Here is a 20,505-nt window from a genome sequence, read left to right on the forward strand (position 1 = left end):
CTTTAGTAGGTGGTTTCTAATGAAAATTAAATTATTTCCAGAGGGATTAGATCAGAACTCCTGAGAACTGGAGATGTGTCTGACCCCTATCAGCCCTGCTCTTATGTACAAACCCTATGCGCCACCTTCTATGGTACTTAGTATTTCCTGGATTTCTATGAGACCTTACCAATTTCTTCCCAGTGGAGGGCTCTGCTTGCTCATTTGCTATTGTTCTTTTGAAAAACTATTAAACTCTTTACATTATTTTTTAAATGATAGTGTGTACCAGTATAAGCACAAAGTATGTCACATGTAAAAAATAAAAATAATGTAAGTGCTACTGTTTTAACAAATTGTAGCAAGTATTAGGGTCAGCTCAAGCATATGCATTCTTAATGTGACCAAGAGTAAAAGAAAACTGGAAACTGTAGCTTTTACTCTGAGTTTGACTATTTGAAGTCATACCATTTCCTTTTGAGCTGTATAGGTTTTCAGAACTAGATACACTATTTATTTTATGCTGGTTATATGATGACTAATCATGATAACAGTAACGTTACCTTTCTAGTTTGCAATGAGAGTTTTAGTTAAGAGCCATTTTAGTCTTCAAGAGAGATAAATACTGATATAATGATTCCTGGGAGCTACACGTTATTACAATAACATTAACTCTTGTGATTTTCAGGACAACACTTCAGAAGATAAGGACTGTAGAGTTCAGAAAGTTTAGGTTAAAATTAAGTGGGTTTATGGTTTAAAAGCCAGCAGTAGTACACTTCTCTAAATATAGACTATACAGCAGCAACTTAATACCCATTTCTTGGAGTTGCTGAAAGAAATAATTCAGGGTGCTGAGGTAGAAAGATTATGAATTCAAGGCCAATTTTAGTTACATAGTGAAACCTTGTCTCAAAAGAAAATAAATCACTAGTACTAATATCCTATCTGATAAAGCTTGTCAGAGACTCTAAGGCTTAATAACTTTTCCAATGAGTTTTTAATAAAACTTAGTATGTGTGGTTTTGTTAGATTTTAACAATTTATTAGTCATAAGGAGAATGCACATTGAATCCCTGTTCCAGTTACGATGCTATTATCAAAAATCAACATGCCAGCAACAATGGGAGGAAAGGGAAGCCTTAGATACTGTTGGTGGGAATGTAAATTAATGTGGCCATTATGCAGAATGATATCAAAGATCTGCCATATGATACTGTTATCTTTCCTCTCGGTATTTATCAAAGTAAATTAAAGCTGTATATCAAGGAGATACCTTGTTTGCTTGTTTGTTTGTTGTGGTACTGTTCACAGCCCCAAAATATGCAGTTAGCCTACTTGTCCATCCAGGAACGGATGCGTAAGAACAATATAGCACATAAACACAATGGACTATATCTCAAGCACAGAATGAGCTAGGTATGGCGGTGCACACCCGTAGTCACACTCGGTTCTGGAGGTGGAAAGATGGTAAGTTCAAGTCTAGCTTGAGCTACACAGCACGTCGTGTGTGTCTTTAAAAGACAATAGTGCTTGCTGCTGTCTCAGAGAGCTTGAGTTTGGTTTCCAGCTCCCACATCAGGCAGCTTACAACTACCTAGCTAGCTCCAGGAAATCTAAATGTTATTTTAAAAGAAAATAATTAATTTCTACCACAGAATTGTTTGATTTAACATGGAAAGTAAAATAAGGCTTACACAGATAACAAACTGCATATCCTCTCATGTGGAGGCTTAGAGGTCCCCATGAATAATGAATAGTGCTGACTTGTGGTTCAAAAGGGTGGATAACCGGTACCGAACACAGAGAATACGGCAGGATGTCAGTCAGAATACCTGACATCCTTTAGGAAGATATAAAAAAGAAGAAATGTTAGAAGCCCTATGGGGAAGCCATAGTTGCCATTGTTTTGTTGGTGTGGAACATTCCGAGAGTGGTTAGCAGTCAGAAGACTCCTGCATCTCACTGTCAAACTACAAAGCTGTACAGCACAGTGTGATGCTGGACAAGAGAGTCAGCATAGTTCAGCGAGGAAGAGTCTTTCCCACACTGAACGTCCAGAGAGTTAAGTTGGACGTCTCCAGCTATAATACATAAAGATTATTTCAGAGTATGGGATGGAAAGATGGCTCCATGGTTAAGAACTGACTACTCTTGCAGAAGACCTGGGTTCAGTTCCTAACACAACATAGCAGCTCACAAAAGCCTTCAACTTCAGTGCAGGGGATCTGATACCCTCTTTTCCTGGCCTTCCATGGGCACTTGGTCACACCCGGTTTATGTACATAAATTCATTCAGTCATAAACACACACTCATAAGAACATTTCAGAGTAAATCACATCTAAATGTAAGAAACAAAATTAAATGAGAAAACTTACATTTTTGTGGGGGCAAGGGTGGTTGGTGTGCATGCGTGGAGGCCAGAGGACAATTTGTGGGCATACACATTGTACACATGCATGCATGCAAACAATCTAAATAGACTTTTCTCCCATAGTACTTAGAAAATACACATTATTAGTTACCAGGGAAAATCAAATCAACAGCAGTAAGATTCAGAGGAGGCTCAGTAAAGGTGCTCACCGCCAAGCCTGACAGCCTGAGTTCTATCCCCAGGGCCCATGTACTAGAAGGAAAGAATTCTTATACAGGCTAGTAAAGAAAGTAAAATAATACAATTACTGGAAAGCCGTCTGCTGGTTCCTTAGAAAGTTAGAAATAGAGTTACCATATGCCCAAACAACTTCTCTCCTAAACATTTGCACAAAATAGCTATATGCAAAGAAAACTTTGTACACAAATGGTTGTGTAGCGTTATTCATAAAAGCTCAAAACTGGAAACCTGCTGCACAAGCCTGGAGATCTGGGTTCAGTCCTGAGTTCAGTCCCAGTAGGCCATTCCTAAAGGTTGTGCTGCTTCCACATCCATCCCATGTTTACTCCAGCCCAGACTTAAAACACAAAAAACTACAAATTTTAAAGCAAGAATTAGCCAAATGTTAAAGCAGCTGCTGGTTGGGTTAATAAACTGAAGTACATCCACGTAATGAAATGATTTGGCTGTCAATTAAGTATTTTCTATGCAAGCATGTGACCTAAATTCAAGACTTAGCACCTAGGGAAAAGCTAATGCATCAGTGTGTATGTGTACCCCAGTGCTGGGAATAGAGAGTTTAGATAGACCTCCATGGAGCTCATGGCCAGCTAGCCTGAGAGCGTGACTCGAAGAAGGTTGCACGCTTGTTCGACAGAAGTACGATATCTGTAAGTTTGAGATCATTTCACTGGCTACACAGTGAGGCATGTCTTTAAGTAAACTAAGGTTGCAGGCAGTTGAGGAAGACACCGACGTCTTAACCTCTGGCTTCTACATGTGCCCATACACACAGTGAAATATTGATAATGAAACACAGATGAACCATGAAAGCGTGTTAAGTGAAAGAAATCACACACAAACACTACATACTAACGATAGTGCTGTATGAAATGTCCTGAGTAAGCAAATCATTAGAAACAGACTAGTGTTTCAAAAAGTTGGAGAGGAAGCAAAATGGGTGGCTTTAGTTGTGTGTGAATGCATCTCAAAGCTGAGTCTTTAGAAAGAGGTGACTTGATGGTTGTTATCAAGCAGGCATGCACGTCAGATTTCCTGCTATTAGGAAAGTTGGTACCTGAGGCAGATACTGAAGTCTGTATTTCTGTTACTAGTGTGTGAAAAGTAATGAAGTTCTGGGAAGGTGCAATTTTTCTGCAGGCATGAGGACCTGACTTCAAATCCTCAGCACCTACATAAAAAGGTCATCAGAGACGCACATGCCTTTAACTTCAGCGTTGGAGCACAGATCTCGACTCCTAGCTAGCCTAGTCAAATGACAAATTTCTGGTGTAGTGAGAGACCATGTTTCAAAGCAGTAAGACAGAGCAGTAAAAGACGCCCCATACCCCGCTTTGTCCTCCAGGAACACATACATAAAGAAAGTAAGTAAGTTATCCTCTCTTTTCAGAAAGGAGAAGATGAATATGCCAGTATTGATGCCATTGTTGTATCAGTGGGAGTGGATGAAGAAATTGTGTATGCCAAGTCAACTGCCTTACAGGTAAGAAGCTTACAGCGTTCAGTTCCTGGGTCTAGTAAGTAGCTCAGTAGTAAAAGATGTGCTTAATACTTGGGAGGCTCTGTGCTTGATCTCCAGCATAATCATGTAGTGCCATCATTTGTGTACTAACTTACAGGGTAGAGTAGGTGTGGAATGTCTTCCTCATCACATACATTTCTATTGTCTTTAGCACTGCGTAGAATCTAAGGAAAGAAGGAGTGTGTAGATCAACTGTATTTAATTGCATGTAAGAGTGGGTTAAAAGTATTTTTCTTTATACAATTCTCAGGAACTCAGGCTGTTTCCAGCTTCCTACTATTCCACTTTGCTCTTGATATGAAGTAGCTGCTATAACTTTGGTCATGCTTTACCCTAAGCAGAAATACAAAGAAAAACTAGCAACCTTCCTGTTTTTAAATGACTTACGTGACGTCTGACATAATACATGTAGTTATTTCTTATTGGCTGAGATATAATCCAGTAGCCAGCCATACCATGGCAGAAAGGGTCAGAAATAGTTTTGCTGTGCATTCGGCCTGAATTTCTTCAGAATGAAGAAGATATGAGTAGTTACAGTCAGCTGCAGTCTCCAAGAAGATGAAATGGAAGCTTGCTGTCACTTAGACTGTGTGTTTCTGTTCTGAGCAGTGTCAGGTAGCTCCCATAGCATAAAATCTCTGGAACTTAGCTTTCATAAGGCCCTAGACCTAGACACCCTTCATTGCCAGGGAAAAATAAATGAAACACAAAATTGTCCAAATAATTTGATGGTTTTTAGAGTAAACTTTTTTTGTTTGGGTTTTTCATTTTTTGAGACAGGATTTTTCTGTGTAACCCTAGCAGTCCTGAAACTCACTCTGTAGGCCAGGCTGGCCTCAAACTCACACAGATCCGCCTGCCTCTGCCTCCCGATGATTTTATGTTCTTAACTATGAAATGTTTTGTGCATATAAGAGCATATGGAATCCTATGTCTCACATACACACCGTTCAGCACTTACTATTCAACACCTGATCCAGGTTCTTTTATTTGTATCTACATCAAAGCTACTCCATCCCAGATTTTAAAGTTAACCCAGATATGTTAGTTTATCCAAAAATATGTTTATCTATAATGCTTTTGTCATTGTTGTTTTTTTCTATAGACATGGCTCTTTGGTTATGAACTAACTGATACAATCATGGTCTTCTGTGATGACAAAATCATCTTCATGGCCAGCAAAAAAAAAGTGGAATTTTTGAAACAGATTGCCAATACTAAAGGCAATGAGAATGCTAATGGAGCCCCTGCCATAACACTGCTCGTCAGAGAGAAGGTTAGGACCAGTAAATGTTGGTAAAAATGGGGGATAGAAGCCCCTGCCATAACACTGCTCGTCAGAGAGAAGGTCAAGACCAGTAAATGTTGGTAAAAATGTGGGGTAGAGTGTTAAGCACTTGAGCACGAGTGTGCCTTGGGGACTTAAAATCCGTGAAAAGGAGGGCAGATGTGGTGAGACACCTTTAACCCCAACACTTGGGGCACAGAGATAAGCAGATCTCTCAAAACAAAAAGTAAGAAAGTTGTAGCTATAATCACAGTGCTGAGTCTTCAGTTGGATGGGAAGAAAGGAGCTCTGGAACTCTAGCTTGGCAGCAGTGGAGTGAGCTGTAGTTTGGTGAGTAGTACTAACTTGACCACTTTCTGAGGATGCTGTTTGTTTCTATTGCAACAACTAATTAGAGCTCTTAACCTAAAAGTTCTTAAGAAAACTTAGATGTGCTCATGTCTCGGAATTTTCTGTGAATATTTGAGTTTTCTGTCTTTTTATAAAGAAAGAGAATAGTCTTGTCAAAATACCCCCAAAAAATGTCTGTCAGCATTGGGCATGTGATAATCTGCTCTGAAGAAATGGGTGGGGCTCAGAAAACACATCCTTTCCGTGGTTTAGATTATTACTCTCTGCTTGTTGCTAGGTAGAAAATAGAAGTCTAATTCTTCAGTTAACGTTTCCTTTCCTGTGGCATTGGTAGAACGAAAGCAATAAGAGCAGCTTTGACAAGATGATTGAAGCCATTAAAGAAAGCAAGAATGGCAAGAAAATTGGAGTGTTCAGCAAAGACAAGTTCCCAGGAGAATTCATGAAGAGCTGGAGTGACTGTCTCAACAAGGAGGGCTTTGACAAAGTAAGGGTTCTTCGGGGAGGAGCACGTTGAAAGGGACACAGGAGGTAGCGTGGGCTTCCCTCACGGCGGAGGATTTTCATTTGGGAAAACCCATGTTCATTCTTCACAGTTCTGATTTTCATGTCCTTTGGCTAAGTCATATTCCTTTTAATTTTCATTTAGAAGATAAGGCATTCAAAAGTGGTACTGCCACGTTAGGTAACTCACATTAGATAGCTGAGAAGAATCTCTTACTCAAATTCTGTTTTGGAGTCATCTTTCCCTGCCTTCCTGCCTTCTCCAACCTAGAAAGATAAATTTATGTGTTCAGTAGTACATTGGCTTAATGTCTCATAGAATGCACATGTGTCTTAAGAGAGATGTTTTAAGTGTTCATTCAGTTCAGGAAGAGACTGAGCATTCTGAGGTATGCATTGCTGGTGATTGTGTCTAGCAGTTAGAGATTCACCACTTTGCCTGCAGGTAGATATCAGTGCTGTTGTGGCGTACACCATTGCTGTGAAGGAGGATGGTGAGCTCAACCTCATGAAGAAAGCAGCCAGCATCACCTCTGAGGTCTTCAACAAATTCTTCAAGGAAAGAGTCATGGAAATAGTGGATGCAGATGAGGTAATGAAAGAGGGAGGCTGTGTTTAGTGTATTGATGAAGTAGTACCGAGTCTCTGCTCAGCTTGGACCACATTTTCAGGGTTTTTGACATGTTTTACTTACACTTCTGTGTACTGCCCTCCAGTGAGTGTAACTGTATTTCTGCATACTCTAGAAAGTTCGACATAGCAAATTGGCTGAGTCTGTGGAAAAGGCCATTGAAGAGAAAAAATACCTAGCTGGGGCAGACCCTTCTACTGTGGAAATGTGTTACCCTCCCATCATTCAGAGTGGGGGCAACTATAATCTCAAATTCAGTGTGGTGAGGTAAGTGTGGAAAGTCCATAATGCAGTGGCCAGGACATTTTAACCTGGTTTTTTTTTTCTTCTGACTTTTCCAAAAAGCAAGAGACAGAATAACTAATCTGCTTTACATATAATCTTATCATGTATATGTGTATTTCATTACATTTTACATTAACAGTTGATAATAAATATTTTTGTCCAAATTCTTAAATAATGTTAGATAAGGGGACTGGAGAGATAGTTAATTGGTTAAGAGCACATATCTCTGCTCTACCATGAAGACCACAGTTGAAAAACCACTACCTACATCAGACAGCTCATAAACACCTGTACCAGCTCCAAGGGTCAGGAGCCTCCCTCCTCCTGGCCTCTTTAAAGTACTAGAAGAGTCAAATGTGACAATTGCCTTTAACCCTAGCCCTCTAGAGGCAGGCAAGTAGACCTCAGAGTTACAGAGAGAGACCCTGGTGGGCAGTGCTAGAAAATGCAAAATAAACTGAAAGAAATTAAAAGGGTAGGTATACCGTCAGGTAATTTCTTTGTTTAATATTAAGACCTACTGTGAAAAGGGCTCTACTGGGGCTGCAGTTCAGTAGTAGAGTACTGGCTTAGGGTGTCAAGGCCTAAAATTTGAGCCCCAACACCACCAAACACAAATGCACACAGAAAAATTATAACTTAAGGTCATGGAGGATCAGAATGTAAGTAACTCCCCAACTCCCATAACTTGCTCTGTCTTTCTGTTTTATTCTGCAGTTATCATCTCTCCCTGAATTTTTATCCTAAAGTTTGGGTTTCTAATCTTTACTTTATAAGTGGTGTGTCTAGGGGTGGAAGGAGTTTACGTCTGTTCTGTTGGAATGTGGGCTGTATCAAGGACGAGCAGTGATTGTGGGTGTCGAACGCCAGTGGTGCTCTGCCGGATTTGCTGGTAAAATGCTTTTTTTCTTTGGTCCCTAGTGATAAAAATCATATGCATTTTGGGGCCATTACGTGCGCCATGGGCATTCGCTTCAAATCTTACTGCTCCAACCTTGTTCGCACCTTGATGGTTGACCCTACTCAGGAAGTTCAAGAAAATTACAATTTTTTACTCCAGCTTCAAGAGGAGTTGCTAAAAGAATTAAGACATGGTAAGATTCCAAAGAAAGGATCATCTGGAGGTCCTGCCTGTTTCACGGTTCCCCTGGATCCGTGATTCTGAGTAATGGTTTTCAGGGACTGAGGATGTAGCTTGGTGATAGAGAGCCGTTGTCTGGCTTGTGCAGGGCCTAGATTTCATCCCTAGCACAGCCGAAAGAAGCCAGCTTCAGTTCCCAGCATCACAAAGGAAACAAATGATTATATGCTTTCTGTTTTAAACACTCAGATTCCTAATTCCTGTCATGGCAGATACTCCTCCTTTCACACTTTGAAAAACGCTACTTTAAGGGACTTAGTAGGTAAAAATAACTTCATTACATGATGTCATTTTGTTGTCTTCCACTGAAAAAATACTTAATGTCTCTTTCTTTTCTCTCTTGTTAGGTGTGAAGATATGTGATGTGTATAACTCTGTCATGGATGTGGTTAAGAAACAGAAGCCAGAACTGCTCAACAAAATTACGAAAAACCTAGGGTGTGTTGCCGTGTGTGCTGTGTCTCTTGACTCAGTTTTCATGTCTAGCAGTCAGTCTGTATTCTAAGGCTGAGCTCTCTAATGTTTGGGAGTATTTGATTTTTGTGTTGTGAGATGGGGTTTCCTACAGTAACTCACACTGACCTCCCAACTCCTGCCAGCCTGAGTTACACAAAACTTCTCAGGTACTGGGCCTGCGGCGTGTGCCGTCAGTTGTCTGACCAGTGATGTCGTTCATTTGTTTTCCTTTTGTCACCAGTAGAGAGAGAGAGCAATTAATGACTCTGGGATGCCCTACTGGATCTATTCTGAACTTGATACAGTGTTTGTCAAAAATTGCATTTGACCAGTGAACAATTACTCAGAAATGCTGGGTGAAATATTAGAGAGCCGTGGGAACCAGTTCCAGGCACACTCTTCACTGTGTGGGTTCTCCCTGGACTTGGGATCATCACAAGTCCTATTCTCCCTAGCATTATTCTACTGAAAAACTGCCTCTCAGTTCAGTCTCCTCTGTATTATTTATAGAAAAACTCCCTGTTTTATTTAATGGTACATTAAATTTAAATTTGACTTTTAAAGCTAAAAATATTGCTGTATGTTAATATTAAATCTCTATAAATGTTTGGTGAAGTGATTAGGGAAGTTTTGAATTTTTTTTACATTTATTTATGTCTTGTGTCCTGTGGTGTGCATATGGAGGTCAGAGGTCGAATCTCAAAGCAGTTCTTTCCTCTTCCGTGGATGTGCACTTACCGAATGAGCCATCCCACTGGGCCTGGGAATTATTTTTTAATACCGGATTATATAACATTTAGAGGCCTAAAATGGTCTTCGTTGTTTTGGAGGGATTTTTGGTTGGGTTTTGTTTGTTTGTTTTTGTATGTTTGTTTTGGGGTTTGGTGGGGTGGTGTATTTTTTTTTTTTGTTTTTCCTTTGTTTTGTTATTTTATTCCTTTACTTAGTAAGCGGTAGATTACTTCCGCTTGTTGGCCTGCTTTATCTGAAAGTTGTAATCACATTTGGGCCATATTACTAATGTTTTAACCTGCTGCTTATATTTCTTTTTGTTTGTTTTCAGATTTGGGATGGGAATTGAATTCCGTGAAGGCTCTCTAGTAATCAATAGTAAAAATCAGTACAAGCTGAAGAAAGGTAATTTGAGTGATTCCCTGTCATTCTTTTTCTGTATAAATTTTCCTTTTCTGTACCCTCTGTGGCCACTGACTGTAGCCATTTTATGATTTTAGGAATGGTTTTCAGCATTAACCTGGGATTTTCAGACCTGACCAACAAAGAAGGGAAGAAACCAGAAGAGAAAACCTATGCCCTATTCATTGGTGACACAGTGCTTGTAGATGAGGTGCGCTATCTTTCCGTATTCATAAACTGATCTTTGAAGTCTGTCGTCATGGACTCTGGTACTTCTGGTCTTTGTTAATGGTTGTTACTTGGGGAAGTCCATTTCCTAGACTTATTAGAACAGTGAGGAATAAAGACTCTGGCTCAGACAAATGGGTGTTTTAAATCAGAAACTAAGTCTAATACTGAAACTTGCTTTTTTTATGTTCGTTTGTATGTGTGTATGTGACTCTGAGTGTTTGCATACATGTGTGTGCACATGTATCCATAGAGACCAGAAAGGGGGCATTGGGTGTCCTTACCATTCTCTGTGTATTCCTTTATGGCAGTGTTTCTTGCTGAATCTATGTAACTCAAGTTTTGTGGCTAGGTTAGTAAGAACAATTCCCTAGAATCCTCTTGTCTCACTCAGAGCTAGGGTTACAGATATGTGTGAGCTCACCCAGCTTGTTTTTTTGTTTTGGGTGGGTTGGTTTTTCAACACAGGGTTTGTCTGTAACTTTAGAGTCTATCCTGGAACTCGCTCTGTAGACCAGACTCAGGCTGGCCTTGAACTCCTAGAGATCTACCTGACTGTGCCTCCCCACCACTGCCTGGTGTCACCCAGCTTTTTTATGGGTTCCTCATTAGTAATTGTTCTCTTCCTGTGGTTGCCATCTCATCAACCCCCAAATGGATTTTGTTTCCAAGTGTGTGTACGTGTATGAGTGCCTGTGGATGCCAGTGGCCTTGGATCCCTGGAGCTGGAGTTGCAAGCAGTTATGGGTTGCCTAGCACGTGTGCTTGGGACTGAGCTCAGGTCTTACCTGTGCAATAGCAATATGCACTCTTAGCCGCTGAGCCATCTGTTTTCAAATCAACCATTGCTCAAATTATAGTTTCTAAAGAGAAACAGGGAGAGGAAGAACTATTTGTTGTTTTTAGATTTTAGAATCATCTATGCCTAGGTAGTGCACACCTTTAATCCCAGCACTTGGGAGGCAGAAGCAGGCGCATCTCTGTAAGTTCAAGGCCAGCCTGGTCTACAGAGTGAGTTCCAGGATCGGCTACAGAGGGGAAAAAAAAAGCAGCCAAAACCAAAAAAAAAAAAACAAGCTTTTAGAATGTAGAAAGTTCAGCTGGCTGGTGGTATCACATACCTTTAATCCCAGCACTTGGGAGGTGGAGGTAGACAGATCTCTGGGGCTAGCCTGGTGTACAAGAGCTAGTGCCAGGACAGGCTCCAAAGCTACACAGAGAAACCTTGTCTTGAAAAAACAAAACAACAACAAAAAGAATCTAGAAAGTTCTTGATATTGCCCAACTGGTAAGTTAAGAGCAAGTGTTAAAGGTCTAAATTCTCCTGTATTCTAGGATGGCCCAGCCACTGTTCTTACTTCGGTGAAAAAGAAAGTAAAGAATGTGGGGATTTTCCTGAAGGTGAGAAAGCTCTAAACGGTTGTTAGGGGAATCTGAGTGTAGTAGAAGAGTTACGCAGCCTCAGCTTTTTAAAAAGCAGTAAGTGGTATTTTTATTATACCTTGTTCCACAGAATGAGGATGAAGAAGAAGAGGAAGAAGAGAAAGATGAGGCAGAGGACCTTCTGGGAAGAGGTTCTAGGGCAGCATTACTGACAGAAAGAACACGGGTAAGTTTACCGTTTTAAATCACATGGGCCATGGAGCAGGATATGCTGATGCACCTCTGTAATCCCAACACTCAGTAGGCTGAGACAAGAGAATCCCCGGGTTAATTGCTGCTAGGGCCGCATAGAAGGTGCAGGCCAACCGTGGAGGCGTTAGGAGACTGAATTGATTGTCACTTTCCTAGAATGAGATGACCGCAGAAGAGAAGCGGAGAGCACATCAGAAGGAACTGGCAGCCCAGCTCAATGAGGAAGCCAAGAGGAGGCTGACGGAGCAGAAGGGGGAGCAGCAGATTCAGAAGTAGGCGTCCACATGGAGGAGGCTGTTACCTAGAGATACGTAACTGCAGAGGTTGCTCAATTACCTTTTGTTTTGTTTCTTTAACCCCACTCCAGAGCTCGCAAATCTAATGTATCCTACAAAAACCCATCTCTGATGCCTAAGGAACCACATATTCGGGAAATGAAGATCTATATTGATAAGAAATATGAGACTGTGATAATGCCTGTTTTTGGCATTGCCACACCCTTCCATATTGCCACAATCAAGGTACCAATACTCCCTGGTCAGGTGTCCTCACGAAGTTTTTAAGATTCCAGTTGTGTTTTCTTTAATAGTCTCTTCTCCACTCTCCCCGTTCTGAACACCATCCTACATTTCACTGTGCTGCTTTCCTGCCTCCTTTATCTCCTGCGCTTGGTGTCCCCTCCCCCCACTTCTAGTTTTCACTTTGTAGGAAATTAAATTAGTCCAGAAAGATAATTTTCCAGTTATTTGGTTTCTTAATTTGTTTGTGTGGGGGCATATGGGTGCGTGTGCTGTAGGTCAGTGTCCGGCGTCTTAACTCAGGCTCTCTCTACCTCATTTTTTGAGACAGAATCTTTCATTGAGCTCTGACTGAACAATTGACTAAAGTGACTGTCCACCAAACTCTGGAAATTCACCAGGTCTCTGCCTGCCCTTAGCCCTAGGATTAGAGATATGCATACCAAACTTAGGTTTTGTGTGGGTGCTGGGCGTGCAAACCTGGGTCCTCGTGATTTTGCAGCAAGCACTTTACCACCTGAGCCATCTCCTATAGCCCCTATAGTTTGTGTCTCTGAATTTGTAGTCATTATTTAACCTTAAAATGTGTTCCTGTCATAAGGTATTTTATAATTAGGTTATTATTCATTTATTTATCTGTTTGTTTTTGAGAGGCAGTCACTTGATTGTGTGACAAACAGTGCTGAATGTGTCTGTCTTGATTTTGGTTCAGTTTCATAGGTTTGACTCAAGCACCAAAATGCAGACTTTTTCTTCTGCAGCTGAGAATTGAGCCAGGACCGTGTGCACTGTAGATAAATGCTCTGCCGCTGAGCTTCATTCTGTAGTCTAACAAACCTAACTTCTCTCTCTCTCTTTGAACAGAACATAAGTATGTCTGTGGAGGGAGATTACACTTACTTGCGAATCAACTTTTATTGTCCAGGCAGTGCTCTTGGCAGGAATGAAGGCAACATCTTTCCCAACCCTGAAGCCACTTTCGTCAAGGAAATGTGAGTCCCCGGGAAACAAGAATTTACACTGCTGACTTTGTAATGTTTTAAGTATGGATCTTAGCTTAGAATCATCATAAGACAATTTTATATTCACAGTACACATTTTGCAATAGAATCCTCAGGTTTAAAAGAAAATGTGTGTAGGCCAACTATGGTGAATACAGTACAGTTTGAAGCTCACATTCAAGAGGCTAAGGCAGAAAATTTACAAGTTCAGGGTCATCCTGGGCTACAGAGTGAATTCCAAATAACCCTGAACTATAGTGAAACCCATCTCAGAAAAAAAAAAGTGTGTCCTATATTAGGTTCTTATTTCCTTCATGGAGTGGGATGGAATATTGGGAGATACTATGTCAGATTTGAAGAAATACAAGTGTGATTTCCCTACTCTTTCCATTTTAAGACAAGATTTTTTTGTTTGTTTGTTTTCTGATTTCTGACCATTCCCATATTTGGTGGTAGTTGTTTTTCTTTTTGGGGGGAAGGAGGGGAAGCTTCAAGAAGGGTTTCTCTGTAGCTTTGGAGCCTGACCTTGGCCTTGAACTCAGAGATCCAAGTGCTAGGATTAATGGTGTGCGCCACCACCGTCCAGCAGTAGTTGTTTTTCTTACAGAAATATTAAGCAGGGTAGCACTTGTTGGGGGTGGAGGGTGTACAACAGGTAGATCAGGAGTTCAAGGCCAGCTTAGAGTATATGAAAATATCTTTTAAAAGATAGTCTTGGAGAGAGAGAGAATCAGTAGAATGGTTGTCGTGCAAGCTTAAAGACCTAGGCTTAGATCTCCAGGACCCTCTTATTTAAAAAATTAAAAAAAAAAAATAGGTGCAGCCGCTTGCGTCTATAGTCCTAGGTGAAGATGGGGGGGGGGGGAGCTGATCTTGCTAACCAGCCCTTCTATACAGATCTGTGAAAGAACCTCTCAATAAAAGGGCAGGGAGAGTGATCAAGAAAGGCAGTCAGTGTTGACCTCTGACCTCCACACAGCACACACACACACACCAGCACATAAACACAATAGAAAGATTAACCCGCTTATAAGTTACAGTAATGGATCAGGTTGCTAGCCTAATATCTATAAAAATTTTCCTTCTTCGATAGTACATACCGAGCTTCAAATATGAAAGCACCTGGAGAACAGACCGTACCAGCCTTAAATCTTCAGAATGCTTTCCGAATTATAAAAGAAGTACAGAAACGTTACAAGACCCGAGAAGCTGAAGAGAAAGAGAAAGAGGTGAGTCTGAACAGACAAGGCTCCTTCATACAGATGCTGGGGTGCTCGTGTGAGGATCCGTGCACATTCACGGACTGTTCTGTAACTCATAGGGCATTGTGAAACAAGACTCCCTGGTGATCAACCTCAACCGAAGCAACCCCAAGCTGAAGGACCTGTACATCCGCCCCAACATCGCTCAGAAGAGAATGCAAGGCTCCCTGGAGGCCCACGTCAACGGTATGCACGCCTGCATGCCTGCACTGTCGCTTCAGAGAAGTCCAGGGTAGCCAAACAGTGATAGTACCGCTCCCTCTGACGTTGTTGAGCTGGCCTAACCTCAGACACTACTTGACAGTTGCTGACCTTGTCATTTGCCCAGGTTTCCGCTTCACGTCCGTCCGAGGAGATAAGGTGGACATTCTGTACAATAATATCAAGCATGCTTTGTTCCAGCCCTGTGATGGGGAGATGATTATTGTCTTGCACTTTCACCTCAAGGTACATTCTTCTATCTAAACTAGCTGTGGTTAATGCTCTCAACAAAAACTTAAGTTTTTCATTTATTACAGAAAATCACAATCATTGAAGTTTTAATAACTGGGCAAAGGGGGTGCATGCCTTTAATTCCAGCACTTGGAAGGCAGAGGCAAGCGGATCTTTGTGAGCTTGAGGCCAGTCTGCTGGTCTATAAAGCAAGTTCCAGGACAGGTACAGCAAGGACTATTACACAGAGAAATATTTCCTCCTCAAAAAATGAAAAGATTTTAATAATATGTTTATAAATTACTGTGGGCCTGTGACTTAGTCTTAGCACTTTGACTAGTTAGAAGTTTCTGTAGTTACTACTGCACACTGCAAAAAGAAGCTTCCTGACAAAAGATGAAAGCAGAACTAATCTGTAGGAATTAGCATAACTATTTAGAAGATAATTTGATGTGTGTATCTTATCCATTTAACAGAACAACAGCTGTAGTTTCCCCCACTGGGACCTATGACCTCCCCACCTCATGGCTTTTGACTAGGTTTTCAGCAACACATATGAATTCCCTCCTGTAGGTGAGCCCCTATTATAATCAGGTAGTTGATTACCCTATAACAGGTTTGCCACTATTATTCCACACCTTTAATCCCAGCACTCAGGAAGCAGAGGCAGGTGGATCTCTGAGTTTGAAGCCAGCCTGATCTACAAGAGCTAGTTCCAGGACAGGCTCCAAAGCTACAGAGAAACGCTGTCACTTGTCATCAAGCAAGACTCTGCTTCTGCATTCTGAGTGCTGGGATTAAAGGTGTGCTCCTCAATGCCCGACTGTGTTTTGTTTCTTAAAGCATCTTGTCTCTTTTGGGGGAGGCGGTTTTCAATTCAGGTTTCTCTCTAGCTTAGGAGCCTATCCTAGAACCCATTCTGTAGACTCACAGAGATCCACCTGTTTTTGCCTCCCAAGTCCTGCGATTAAGGACATACGCCACCAGGTTTGCATTTTATCTTTTTGTAAGTTTGGTGGCCTAAGTCTTCTGATTTTCCTGTTCTCTCTGGTTTATCGTTAGAATGCTATTATGTTTGGGAAGAAACGACACACAGATGTACAGTTCTACACAGAAGTTGGAGAGATTACTACGGATTTGGGGAAACATCAACATATGCATGACCGAGATGACCTCTATGCTGAGCAGGTCTGAGAAATTCAGAATCATATTTATAGAATAGTAGAGAAGGGTTAAGTATGAGCTGAGGGTTGTATCTTATGCTCCTAAATAGGTACCAAATAGCTTCAGTATCTGCTCTGGTGGTTCAGTGTAATGACTTATGAGTTAGACATAGCTTAGAGAGTTACTTTTATGGTTTATGGTATGAGCCGTAAATAAGATAAAGTGTCAGAAAATTGAAACTATAAAAGAATTTTTAAGTTTTTGAGGGGAAATACAATTAACAAGTCATATAATAACTGTGAATAAATGTATTTTCCTCCACAGATGGAACGAGAAATGAGACACAAACTGAAAACAGCCTTTAAAAATTTTATTGAAAAAGTTGAGGCTCTAACAAAGGAGGAACTGGAGTTTGAAGTGCCATTCAGGGACCTGGGGTAATGCACTTCTTCTCCAGTAATTTAATATCACAGAAACTCATTCACCTTTGAGACAACAACTCAAAACTGGAAGGACTTTAGGCTAGAGAGATGGCGCCAGGAGGACCGGATGCCTGGCCTGTGGCACATACTCACAAGTATTTTTAATATCCTAAGAGTTTCCATGAGTGATTTCCTTGGGAACTGTTTGGCCAAGAGAAGGGAAGATGTGTGTAGTGTCAACAGCAGTCTCTGATGTAGTAAGTGGACTGTTTGTTTTCCTACTCTCTTTCAGATTTAATGGGGCTCCCTACAGGAGTACCTGTCTCCTTCAGCCCACTAGTAGTGCACTGGTAAATGCTACAGAGTGGGTGAGTATTCATGCATCCTTTCACATGTGCGTGCCTGGTGCTCTCAGAAACCAGGAGAGGAGTTAGAGACCATTGTTAGACACTATATGGGTCTTGGGAATTGAACCCCAGTTCTCTGGAATAGTGGCCAGTACACTTAGCCACTGAGCAATCTCTCCAGTCCCCATACTGTTACTTTTAGTTTTCTGGTCCTTTCCTTTTCACTTTCTTCCTACCCCACTGTTCAGAGATTAAACCCACAGTCTGCTGCTTTGCTGAGGACGTGCTATACTACTAAGTAACACCCACATCCTTCCTGCTTTCTCTTAGTAACGCAGTTGTTAGAAAGGGGACAGAGCTGGGCAGTGGTTTACATGGTAGTGATGCAGTCTTGGAGGAAGGGTTTACATGATAGTGATGCAGTGTTAGGGGAAGGGTTTCCATGGTAGTGATGCTGTCTTGGGGGAAGGGTTTACATGGTAGTGATACGGTCCTTGTTTTGACAGCCACCCTTTGTGGTGACGCTGGATGAAGTGGAGCTGATCCATTTTGAGAGGGTCCAGTTTCACCTGAAGAACTTTGATATGGTGATTGTCTACAAGGATTATAGCAAGAAAGTCACAATGATCAATGCCATTCCTGTCGCCTCTCTAGACCCCATCAAGGAGTGGCTGAAGTAAGTAAACCTGTTTGCCACTTCCCATTTGCCCTGTGACTGTTACACCATAATATGTGCCTATAGTCCCAGCTACTCAGGTGCCTGAGGCAGAACTTCTGAGCCCAGAAATTGGCATCCAGCCCTAGTAATAATTTGAGAATCTTGTCTCTTTTTTTATTCATTCATTCATTCATTTATAAGTATATAGATTGGGTGTATATAATATACACCCTCTCCTCCCTTTAATCACCTCCGTTCACCTAAGCATTTGATGTCTATTTTGACTTAACCTATAGCTGCTTAAATTTATGTGACTATAAATCTAGGAACCCTAAATGAGAGAATACATACAGTCCTGAATTTTTTCTGATGCTGTCTACAGTTTCATTCAAATATATGTATATCAGATCCTTATCCACTTAGACACCTGGGTTGGTTCCTGTGAAGGGGGCTACAGTACCTCTGTCATGTGTTGACTTGGACTGCAGAGATGGACCAGATTTCTAGTCTTTTGAGAAACCTCCATGTTAGTTACCACAGAGCGTGGTGTGAGGATTCTCTTGTCCACACCCACGCTGTCACTTGTTTTTTTTCTTGGTGACTTATATTCCGACTGAAGATGAAATGATTGTAGTTTTGATCTTAGTTTCTCTGATGGCCAGTGAAACTGAACACCATTTTTTCATATTTTCATTAACAATTGTATTTCTTGTGAATCTGTGTATGTGTGTGTGCCGTGTGTATGCAAGAACCCATGGGAGCCAAAAGAATAGGTTGGAGACTGAACCAAGGTCCTGTACAAGAGCAGTAAGCACTCTTAACTTCTGAGCCATCCCTCCAGCCCAAAATGTTGTACGTTTATTTATTTGTTGACAGGGGCAGGCAGCACCATGTGGAGTCAGGTATTTCCTTCTGCCATACAGGTCCAGGGGGCTCAGACATAGGTCCCTCCCCGATGAGTCTTGTTGCCGAGATTTTTATGATTTTCTCTTGAGACAGTCTCATGAAGCCAAGGCTGGTCTCGACTCAAAATTATCACCTAAGATAATTTTGAACTTCTTCTAATCCTTCCTCTACCTCCTGAGTGCTGGGTTTGCCAGTGTGTACTCGCACACAGTTTATGCCATTTTGGAGGTCAAACCTAGGGCCTTGTGGATGCTAGGGAAGCATACTTGACTTTATGATGCTACATCCTTTGGCTTCCGTCTGCTCATTAGCCCATTTATTATTGGATTTTTCGTTTCTTGTTAGGTTTTAAGTTCTTTGTATTTAGTTCATTTTTATGTATGGATGTTTTGCCTACATTTATGTCTGTGCACTACTTGAATGCCTGGCGCCATGGAAACCAGAAGATGCCATCTTATCCCTTAGAACTGGTGTTACATATGGTTGCAGGTACCCATATGGTGCTGGGAACCATACCCAGCTCCTCTAGAAGATCAGCCTTTGTCTTTATTCTAGACATTAATCCTGTGTCAGATAACCGGCAAGCCTTTTCCTCCCATTGTAACCTGTCTTCACTCAATTAACTATTCCTGTACAGCTTTTTAATTTTATGAGGTCCCATTTGTCGTTTGATTTTCAAGACAAGGTTTCTCTGTGTAGAGCAGGCTGGCCTCAGACTCACAGAGATCCATCTGCCACTGCCTCCTCCTAAGTGCTGGGATTAAAGGCGTGTGCCACCATCGCCCAGCGTGAATATTCTTTTTATAACACCTTTTTGTTAAAGAGGCTCCAGTGTGTATTTTTGCCATCTTCATCAAAAATCATTTGATCATCACTCTGTGTCTCTATTTTCTATTCTGCTCCTTTGATCTGTGGTCTGTTTTGTGTAATTACAATGCTGTTTTTGTCACTGTAGCTATAATAGAATTTGAAATTAAGTATGATGGTATTTACACTTTCTTGCTCAAGATTGTTTTGGGTATCTGAGATCATATGTAATTTCAAATGAATTTTAAGTTTTTTTCTTCATTTGTTTGTTTTACGTTTTGTGAAAAATGCATTGGAGTTTTGGCTGGGACTGTATTGAATCTGTAAATGGCGATTTTCACACTATTAGTTTTTCCAGTCTATTAGCACAAAAGGTCTTTACACTCTTGGGTTTATTTCAAGGTTTTGATGTGGGGATGGGAGTGTTTGCTTGGATTTTTTTTTCTCTGTATAGCTCTGACTGTCCTTGGAACTCACTCTGTAGACAACGCTGGCCTTAAACTCAGAGATGCGCTTGCCTGTGCCTCCCCAGTGCTGGGATGAAAGGTGGGTGCCACCACCATCTGGCTAGATTGACTTTATAATGCTTGGGTTTTTTTTTTTAATTCCTGTCTCACTTAATATTATGCTATTGTATTTATTTATTATTTTTATTGTTTCTCTTCGTTTGAAGGATTTCTTCTGATATCCAATTTCAGTGTGGTTTTTTCAATGTTTTTCTCTATGGAATTCCTTTTTTTATTTAACTTTATTTTATGTGCATTGGTGTGAAGGTATCAGATCCCCTGGAACAGGAGTTACAGACAGTTGTGAGCTGTCGGGTGGGTACTGAGAATTGAACCAGGTCCTCTGAAAGAATAGCCAGTGTTCTAGCTGCTGAGCCATCTCTCTAGCCCCATAGCTTATATTTTCATAGCTTATATTCTCTTATTTGCTTCAGCAATAGTGTTCTCTTGGAATTTGTTTAGGAGTTTGTGTGGATTTTGCTTTCTCAGTTCTTTTTCTGAAGTTTCATCTAATCCACTCACTACAGGTTGAAGATTTTGAGAGGAGTAATGTCACCCTGCTTTTTTTTTTTTTTTTTTAAATCTGGTCATTGGTTGGATTTGATTTTTTTTTTTCCCCCAGCTATCTTTCTTGTATCAAGTTGCAGTCTTGTTTTCCACAGCTGGACTGGTAGCCAAGTTATCAGGCGTGGTCTCCAGTCTTACCTTGCTAT

At 41.0% G+C, this 20,505-nt stretch overlaps 1 protein-coding gene across 1 annotated transcript in view; it reads left to right on the forward strand.

The window, feature by feature from the left end:
* The window catches only part of Supt16h (SPT16 homolog, facilitates chromatin remodeling subunit), a 33,524-nt gene that overhangs the window by 7,714 nt on the left and 5,305 nt on the right, over positions 1–20,505 (forward strand). The window contains exons 2-22 of the mRNA XM_048435675.3: positions 3,985–4,077; positions 5,222–5,392; positions 6,090–6,242; positions 6,705–6,851; positions 7,006–7,157; positions 8,097–8,269; positions 8,664–8,754; positions 9,836–9,909; positions 10,005–10,117; positions 11,470–11,535; positions 11,648–11,743; positions 11,926–12,041; positions 12,137–12,290; positions 13,152–13,279; positions 14,382–14,517; positions 14,610–14,736; positions 14,879–14,997; positions 16,045–16,170; positions 16,471–16,583; positions 16,861–16,936; positions 17,422–17,591. Of these exons, the coding sequence (XP_048291632.1) occupies positions 3,985–4,077; positions 5,222–5,392; positions 6,090–6,242; positions 6,705–6,851; positions 7,006–7,157; positions 8,097–8,269; positions 8,664–8,754; positions 9,836–9,909; positions 10,005–10,117; positions 11,470–11,535; positions 11,648–11,743; positions 11,926–12,041; positions 12,137–12,290; positions 13,152–13,279; positions 14,382–14,517; positions 14,610–14,736; positions 14,879–14,997; positions 16,045–16,170; positions 16,471–16,583; positions 16,861–16,936; positions 17,422–17,591 (2,594 nt within the window). The remainder of the gene's footprint in view (positions 1–3,984; positions 4,078–5,221; positions 5,393–6,089; positions 6,243–6,704; positions 6,852–7,005; positions 7,158–8,096; positions 8,270–8,663; positions 8,755–9,835; positions 9,910–10,004; positions 10,118–11,469; positions 11,536–11,647; positions 11,744–11,925; positions 12,042–12,136; positions 12,291–13,151; positions 13,280–14,381; positions 14,518–14,609; positions 14,737–14,878; positions 14,998–16,044; positions 16,171–16,470; positions 16,584–16,860; positions 16,937–17,421; positions 17,592–20,505) is intronic.

This window comes from Myodes glareolus, chromosome 12 (genome assembly GCF_982192425.1).
Source record: "Myodes glareolus chromosome 12, mMyoGla1.1, whole genome shotgun sequence".
NCBI classification, from domain to species: Eukaryota; Metazoa; Chordata; class Mammalia; order Rodentia; family Cricetidae; genus Myodes; species Myodes glareolus.